At 35.2% G+C, this 8,981-nt stretch overlaps 1 protein-coding gene across 2 annotated transcripts; it reads left to right on the top strand.

The window, feature by feature from the left end:
* The first annotated feature begins 310 nt into the window (after window positions 1-310).
* zgpat (zinc finger, CCCH-type with G patch domain) lies at window positions 311-5,602 on the top strand. Of its 2 annotated transcripts, XM_016531572.1 has the most exons (8): window positions 311-440; window positions 699-1,228; window positions 1,682-1,741; window positions 2,707-2,840; window positions 3,104-3,271; window positions 3,370-3,492; window positions 4,331-4,730; window positions 5,314-5,602. In XM_016531572.1, the coding sequence occupies exons 2-8, from the start codon at window positions 744-746 to the stop codon at window positions 5,450-5,452; spliced, it is 1,509 nt and encodes a 502-aa protein (XP_016387058.1). In that variant the 5' UTR covers window positions 311-440; window positions 699-743; the 3' UTR covers window positions 5,453-5,602. The 2 variants fall into 2 exon arrangements, with proteins under 2 accessions (XP_016387058.1, XP_016387059.1); XM_016531573.1 differs by lacking the exon at window positions 1,682-1,741 and having other exon boundaries at window positions 699-1,288.
* The last annotated feature ends 3,379 nt before the right edge of the window (window positions 5,603-8,981 follow it).

Consider the following 8,981-nt stretch of genomic DNA (forward strand, 5'->3'; position numbering starts at 1 on the left):
ACATGTAAACAATAGTTCAAATTATCTTCCTTCTTCCTACAGTGGGGGAGCTATTCAAGAAAAAAAAATCCTCCATGAAATCTAACAGTATGTCATTCTTTTTGTTATGAATTTCCATTAGAGACTCTTTCAAAGATTCCATTTCTAATAAAAATGACATTTTGGTGTATGCATTTCGCAAATTTTTGTTTATGAATGTAATATTTACCTTGCTAAATGTAAAAATTAACGACATAATCATTTTGCATTTGTGTGAGTAAGTGCAAATAATGAACATCTCTTAACTGAATTAGGATGTAGGAAGCAAGTGCTGTCCGATGACGACAGTGAGGTCAAAGTTGAGCGGCTCCGAATGAGCTGCAGACGAAGAAATTCTTACCGTTTCTGTCCGTACAGGGACAAAACAATGCAACGAAGACCACCAACAGCAGATTTAAAATGTAAGTCCGTGATTTTTATGTTATGTTAGCCGGCTACAAAAGTAAAATCATGTATCTGAACTAAAATAAAGCAGTAAACTAGCTAGAGAGTGCTAACGTTTGGGCTCTCTGTAACATTAGCTTGAAAGCTAACCGGCCTTATTGCATAGTCTCCACCTCATCTCATATATATATATATCACAAGAACATTAAATAATGTTTTCTGAAGTATGTGAAGAGTGTACTGAAGACCGTTCTTTGCCTGCTTTATTCTTGCAGCTTTATCTCATTGAGCTCCTGTCATGTAAGTGCCTGATCCACACTATGGATGAAAGCAGTCTGGAAGAAGCCATCAAGACCTACAGCGCTCAGATTCAGCAGGTTGAGGTGGCGTTATCTGCTGGTTTGGGCTCAGAGGAGCAGGCTGACCTGCTGAAGCTAAAGGAGGACTTGCAGCAGCTCATTGAGCTCACAGAGTCCAGCCTGGTGTCTGTCAAAAAAAGCCAGTTGCTGGCTTCTTTGGAGGAGCCCTCGACAAACCAAAGTGCCACATCGGTTCCTCAAGAAGCGGCTTTAGACAATGAGTTTGCTACTTTCTATGCTGAACTGTCAGAGGACTCTGCTGAGGTGAAACAAAACTCTGAACCTGATGAGGAGGAAGAGGTGGATATAAGTGGAACTAAGGTACGTGCTCCTTACCGGACCTCATGGGGAACCCTAGAGTACCATAACGCCATGGTGGTCTGCCCTGAGGAGCCAGAAGGAGAAGAGGCTCGAGTCCGGGTGCTTTACCTTCATCCCACAAACAAATCCATGAAACCCTGCGGCTTCTACCTTGAGGACAAGTGCCGCTTCATGGACAACTGCAGGTGCTCTATTTTATTTCTTCAGTCATTTTAGTTTTAATGTAAGCTTGGTATACAAAGTGTGGAGTTTTTGACTGCCTGATATTATAATGTTCACAAAGAGAGAAAAAAAATACTTATTTGGAAAACTATACCATTTTCATCAAAAGTTTAAATTAAATTAGGTTGAGTAAAAATATATATATTTGTCCTTACACCTTTAATACCTGTGAGTGCACACATCTTAATCATTATTTTCATAAAAATGTTCATATTTTCAAGGTAAAATTTTTTAAATAAATATTTTACATGTATACTTGCATAAAATACTTAAAATATACATTATTTTCAAAAAGACTTTTAATGGTAGTCACTGTAAAAAGTATTTTTTTTATAAATCACATATCCCACAAACAAATCCATGAAACCCTGCGGCTTCTACCTTGAGGACAAGTGCCGCTTCATGGACAACTGCAGGTGCTCTATTTTATTTCTTCAGTCATTTTAGTTTTAATGTAAGCTTGGTATACAAAGTGTGGAGTTTTTGACTGCCTGATATTATAATGTTCACAAAGAGAGAAAAAAAATACTTATTTGGAAAACTATACCATTTTCATCAAAAGTTTAAATTAAATTAGGTTGAGTAAAAATATATATATTTGTCCTTACACCTTTAATACCTGTGAGTGCACACATCTTAATCATTATTTTCATAAAAATGTTCATATTTTCAAGGTAAAATTTTTTAAATAAATATTTTACATGTATACTTGCATAAAATACTTAAAATATACATTATTTTCAAAAAGACTTTTAATGGTAGTCACTGTAAAAAGTATTTTTTTTATAAATCACATATCTTTGCATTTGTTTAATAATTTATTATATATAATTACATTTAATAATTATACAAAATTTACTTTTTTCCTTGAAAATATAATTTAAAGGTTTTATGAAAATATACTTTTTTATTTAGGTAATTATTAAATGTGATTATTATTTGCACCATAAAACTTTTCAATTATATTTTCAACTTAAAAAGTATATTTAAGAATAGCTAAAAAAGTGTTATTTTCATAAAACTGTTTTGATTTCACAACTATAGTTTTATTATCATAAAACTATATTTTCAAGTTAAAAATATAATTTTTTTGTAAATAGTTAATTTCTTATATTAAAAAAAAAACTTATTTTGGGGGGGGGTTGGGGATTAGTAGTTGCACCTCATGACATTTTTACAAACTAAACTAACTTGCCTTTCATAAAAAGTTGTATGTTATTTGAAGAAACATTATAGACCTTGACACATGTTATGAGTCAAGGGGATCCAGTCCCCTTGACTCATAACGTGGGGGATCCTGTCTATGATGGCATTTTTTGTTTTATGTCGTTTTCTGTATGTTGTTTGCAGCTGTTTTGTTGACTAATGTGTGTGTTTTCAGGTTCTCTCATGGTGAGGTGGTGTGTGTATCAGAGCTCAGGGACTTCCTGGAGGCTGACATCAGTAACATGGAGTCGGGCTCTGCGTGTTTGGCCAAGCATGAAGATGGCATCTGGTACCCGGCCAGAATATCAGGTACACTTTCAGAGTTCTTTCACTGCCATTAACAGAAAGGAAGAACAGAGATTTCTACATGATATCATTTGTTTGTTACCTTTCCCAAAATTCACAAGAACAGAGAGAAAGATTCCTTATTGATCCCCAAGGGGAAATTTAATGGAAAATAGCGGACGTTTCAAAAACACTGTACAAAAACACAACAGCATGTACACTCGATTAGGTAAAACAGAGCAAGACATTACAGGTGTGCATGAGACATTCTGCTTCTCTTTCTCCAGAGATTGAAGCTGGGTTGTACACAGTGAAATTTGACTCGCTGCTGCTGAAGGAGGCTGTGCTGGAGGCTGATGGGATCATTCCTCCTCTTCGTCAGGATGACAGTTCCTCCTCTTCCTCATCGGACTCTGAGGATGATTCTGACCAGTGTGATACTGCTTATGCTAAAGGTGTAAAAGCATAATTACAACATGCTCTGGAATATTGTGTGCTGGAATGCACATTCAACACATTGTTGAAATCAAGCTGACTTTGTATCTAATTACAGTATTCACATCAAGAGAGGAGGACATGGCCCAGGTAAACAGTGCAGAGTTTTGCGGTTGGGAGGCTCACACACGTGGCATTGGCTCCAAGCTCTTGCTCAAAATGGGTTACGAGCTTGGTAAAGGTAGGTGACTATATCAGCCATCAGTCTAAAAACCATCCGAACAAATGTAAAAGTATTATAAAAAAGTGTCATAGCGTTTGCTTTTCTATTCTTAGTAACAGTAAGGCAAATGCTAAAATACTTTAGTAAAATTGTTAGCATTCAGCAAATTAACTTTTCATTTTTAACAAGTCTTTGAATATCTAATCTGAATATCTAACCTTGAAAATTTGTCAACTTCAGCTGTGAGATCCTCTAAAGTGTGCTGCATTTGTGGACTGTGTTTAACAGTCAGTCCGTGCAAATTGAACACTGACAGGAGAGTTGGGCTGTCGCTGAACATGCACAAGTGGCAAACTTTGAATAGTTGATTTCAAACTATGCTGCGCTATATATGTCATATTCTCTGTATGCTACAGCATATGTAAAATTAGCACTACCGTGTCTTTATTTGAAAAAAATATGATTCCAGTGCTCAGAAACTCACCAGATTAACAAGTACACTGTTGGTTACAGTGTTTACTTAGATTTATTTATGTATTTATTTAGAAAACTACTATAATAGAATAACAGAATCAAGAAGTTGCCATCTATATAATACTCTTATTTTACAGATTTTTTTTTTCAAGTTCAATTCTTTTTCATATTTATTAATTTTCAAATTATATAATTTATATAAATATAAATTACATTTAAACAATTGTTGTGCATGTGTTTTTTTTTTTTACTATCTTTAAATAGTGTGATATATATATATTGGCTTTATATTAGCTATCGGCCCTCAAAATATCCATATCGTTCGACCTCTAATTTATATCTTGTGCATACGTTTGTAACAACTGTTTCTGTGTATGCATAGGTTTGGGGAAAACCCTCTCTGGTCGAGTAGAGCCAGTTCAGGCCATGGTTCTTCCGAAAGGCGGCTCATTGGACATATGTGCTGAGCTCACTCAGAGAAAGACTGCAGCCGCTATTGCTAAGGACAACCCGGCGTCTCGTAAACCGAAGGCTAAAAAGAGGAAAGCCTCCACATCAACACGCCACAATGTTTTTGATTTCCTGAACTCGAAGCTTGGTGGCAGAGCTCAGCTTGCGTCTCATTCATCAAGCTCATCAGTCACAGGTGTAGAGGCCTACCGGGGCAGAAAGAGCACCAAACGTTCCCTGAATGTTCGTCTGTTCCAGGCTACGGAGAAAGTAGCTCAAGTGGAGAAAGAGATCCAGCAGCTCACCAAGTCTCTCAGTAGACGAAATGGAAGGTGTTCTTTCCTCACTTTCTTTGCACCCGGCCAATTTTCTTTTCTTCGTTCCTTTCATCACCTTCTCATTCTTGATATAACCCTTATCAGTGTTGCAGAAGCTACTAAAGTAGTTCAGTAGATCTGCTCTTTTGAAAATCTGTTGCTGTTTGGGGACATCTGGACATACAAATTATTTTTCTCAATTCAATTGAACAAATCATTTGTTTGAATGATCAGTTTGAATGATTTAGTCTGAACAAACTAATTGGATGAATCAGGCTTTTTGAAGTATCTTTTTAGAACTTAAACCATTTAAATGAACTCCGAACAAACTGATTGGATGAATAAAAAAAGTACAGTTGGAGAGCACCTTTCATTATTACCATTGCTCTGACATAAATCCTCTGCTTGTGTAATACAGTGGTACAAAAATTGCAATGAATTTTGTTGCATCAGCACTGTTTTGAAAACTGCTGTTAATTTGGCTACTGAGAACGTAAAGTTAGCTGCATAGCTGATTTTAGGTTTTTATTCTCCAACACTCACCATTACATATTTCTCTTTCTCAGTTTCATTGTCTTTGCATTCTCTCTGTCCTCAGGGATGCGACAGTGGTCAGTAGAATCGAGGAGAAGCTCACTGCTTCCCGCAAGTTGCTGGAGCAGCTGAGGGCTCAGGAACAGTCCATCCAGAGAGAGCAGAAGAAAGCAGACACACACAAGAAAATGACTGAATTCTAATAAATCTACTGTCTTTTTTTTGCTGTTATTTGGGATTTTGTTTAATGTGTATAAACTTTAATACAGCTATTGGTTATATCAAAACTTTATAAACATGTCTGTGCATGTGTGAAATGCATTTTCATTTGTTTATAGCCCATCAGAATCTTGTTTTTTGACATAAAGAACTGTATCTGATATTCAGACTCAGATTTTTTTTTATTATTGAAGTGTTTCTTCTAAGGATTCTGTCCTTTTAGATACACCAGGACAGTGTGAGACATAGCCTGCAATACATTAATAAAACAATGTAGTTGGTGTATGCTATAACACACTGTATAGTATACATTTCCTGAGAAGTCAATTTTCTGGAAAATAGCTAGGTGCAAAACTGAAAGCTAGGGCAGAATAAAAGGACAGTTCATCATTGTTAAACTATGAATCTGTTGGTCAATAATGCTGCTTAATGAATCAGACACACAGAGAAATCTGTTCTGAAACTGATCAAACACGAAACAATAAGTTTTTTGTTTTTCTGCTGGTTGGTTTTAATGGAGTTTGTGGTGCTTTACCAACTTAGCCAGGCTAGGAGACCAACTTAAGAGCAGCCAGTGTTATTTTACTATCACTGAGATACTATTATAGTTTTTATTAATTGGAATTAGCTTTTATTTTTATATTTTTTGCTGTTTAAGTTTTACTAGTTTTGTTTTTGACACATTTAATAGTTTTTGTGTAGTTAAATTTTTTTTATAGTTACATTTTTTTTATATTAGTTTTAGTTATTTTAGTGCATAGAGTTAGCTGAAATAATTTTTAAAATATATTTTTTTTATTTTAAATAACGATATATATTTTTAATGGTTTTAATTTTAATTGCAGTTTTAGTTAATAACCCTGAGACCCGCAAACTCAGCACGGGCTGATGTTATTTTTTTTCTTTTTCTTTCTTCCCCATAAGGATAATAACAAATTATGCAACTAGTAGGCTAGCTTACAGTGAGTCTTTTGACTTGTCAAAATCTTAAATACATTATAAATAGCTCACGTGATTAACACTTGCCATTTCTATAATATTAATGTATTTCTAAGCACGCAATCATTGATGTTTTGTCAACAGACTAGAAGGTCCCTTTAAATGGGGCTTTTCTGAAGGTTATTTCTGATTTTCTTGCAGTAAAAAAACCCTTTTCTATTCTTTACTGTGAAAGTTTGAGCGAGTTTGTTACCGTTCCCTTGACAACAGAAAGCGCGTAAACACAGATGCGCCGAGATTTGATCCCAGGTAAGATAAATTTACACACATCTCCTCTTATGTAATTATTAAAATAGTTACAAGCTTATTTTTGCCACACATCTATCAAAAGAGCTTCATATTTGTTATCTTTTTGTCTGACTCTGACCCGTCAACAAACTTTGCAATTGTTTCTCGTTACTTCAGCTACATAGACGTTGCGTTGGTAACAGAAAATAGCTAGGTGCAAAACTGAAAGCTAGGGCAGAATAAAAGGACAGTTCATCATTGTTAAACTATGAATCTGTTGGTCAATAATGCTGCTTAATGAATCAGACACACAGAGAAATCTGTTCTGAAACTGATCAAACACGAAACAAGTTTTTTGTTTTTCTGCTGGTTGGTTTTAATGGAGTGTGTGGTGCTTTACCAACTTAGCCAGGCTAGGAGACCAACTTAAGACCAGCCAGTGTTATTTTACTATCACTGAGATACTATTATAGTTTTTATTAATTGGAATTAGCTTTTATTTTTATATTTTTTGCTGTTTAAGTTTTACTAGTTTTGTTTTTGACACATTTAATAGTTTTTGTGTAGTTACATTTTTTTTATAGTTACATTTTTTTTATATTAGTTTTAGTTATTTTAGTGCATAGAGTTAGCTGAAATAATTTTTTATATATATTTTTTTTATTTTAAATAACGATATATATTTTTAATGGTTTTAATTTTAATTGCAGTTTTAGTTAATAACCCTGAGACCCGCAAACTCAGCACGGGCTGATGTTGTTTTTTTTCTTTTTCTTTCTTCCCCATAAGGATAATAACAAATTATGCAACTAGTAGGCTAGCTTACAGTGAGTCTTTTGACTTGTCAAAATCTTAAATACATTATAAATAGCTCACGTGATTAACACTTGCCATTTCTATAATATTAATGTATTTCTAAGCACGCAATCATTGATGTTTTGTCAACAGACTAGAAGGTCCCTTTAAATGGGGCTTTTCTGAAGGTTATTTCTGATTTTCTTGCAGTAAAAAAACCCTTTTCTATTCTTTACTGTGAAAGTTTGAGCGAGTTTGTTACCGTTCCCTTGACAACAGAAAGCGCGTAAACACAGATGCGCCGAGATTTGATCCCAGGTAAGATAAATTTACACACATCTCCTCTTATGTAATTATTAAAATAGTTACAAGCTTATTTTTGCCACACATCTATCAAAAGAGCTTCATATTTGTTATCTTTTTGTCTGACTCTGACCCGTCAACAAACTTTGCAATTGTTTCTCGTTACTTCAGCTACATAGACGTTGCGTTGGTAACATAGAGTATTAACCGTGAAAATGACAATATAAAATTTCTATTAACGCAAGTGTAGTGTACTTATACGTATACTTTTAGGTTAAAATATGCTCCTGTGGACTGTTAAGCTTCGAGTTTCAACAACTTCACCGTTTGAAATATTTTAGACAAATTTTTAGTTTTCTCTGTTGTAAGGTATTGTAGGCCTATGGTAGTTATGCAAATGTTTTGTTTGTAGTAATGCTGTATTAAGTAGTCAAGTTAACCTCATTTGTGCTCAATAATTTGTCAAATACTACTTTTTGATTCATGTTGCCAGGGCATCATGAAACAATGGATGCTTTTTCGGAAGATGGGTTTGAAGTGGACTCCCAGTGCAGGCAGTGATATCTCAAACTGACTTTTTAACCATGTCATCACCCAAGAGAGAAACTCGAGGAAATGCCTCCACAGAACCCGCCGTCACCCGAAGCAAGAGAAGAAACAAGCTCTACTGCTCAGCAGATTGCAGTCTTGAACCTGCAGCTTCCCAGCCTCGACTGCTGTTTCGTGAATCTCTTACTGCTACACCAGCATTTAAGTGTGAACCCTCACCTTTTCGCTCCCTCAGCCCTCCATTGTCTCCACCACAATACGATCTGTCTTTTGTTAAACTGCCTCAGTTAGTATCACAGGTGGGCACTGAACTGCCAGTCAGACAGACTGTGTGGAGAGAAGGGCCCCGTTTTGTGACACCTGTCAGAGCGATTCAGCACTCAAACATCAGAAAATTCAAGTAAGTTGAGTATTACCAACTTATTCCATTCATTCACTTTTTCTGTACTTTGCTTTGAAGATTGTAAATAGTTTGTCTGTGTTTTGAAGTGTTGAATATGAGAAGCCTGCAGTCCCAAGAGAAAATAATAAAACCAAGAAAAACAGAAAACCTAAATACAAACCACTCACCGGAACTGAGGTAGTTGAGATGTTAGCCAAGGAAAAACATCTGGGGGAACATGAATTTTACTATTTGAA

This window comes from Sinocyclocheilus rhinocerous, unplaced genomic scaffold, assembly GCF_001515625.1.
Source record: "Sinocyclocheilus rhinocerous isolate Xijiao unplaced genomic scaffold, SAMN03320098_v1.1 scaffold2469, whole genome shotgun sequence".
Lineage (NCBI taxonomy): Eukaryota > Metazoa > Chordata > Actinopteri > Cypriniformes > Cyprinidae > Sinocyclocheilus > Sinocyclocheilus rhinocerous.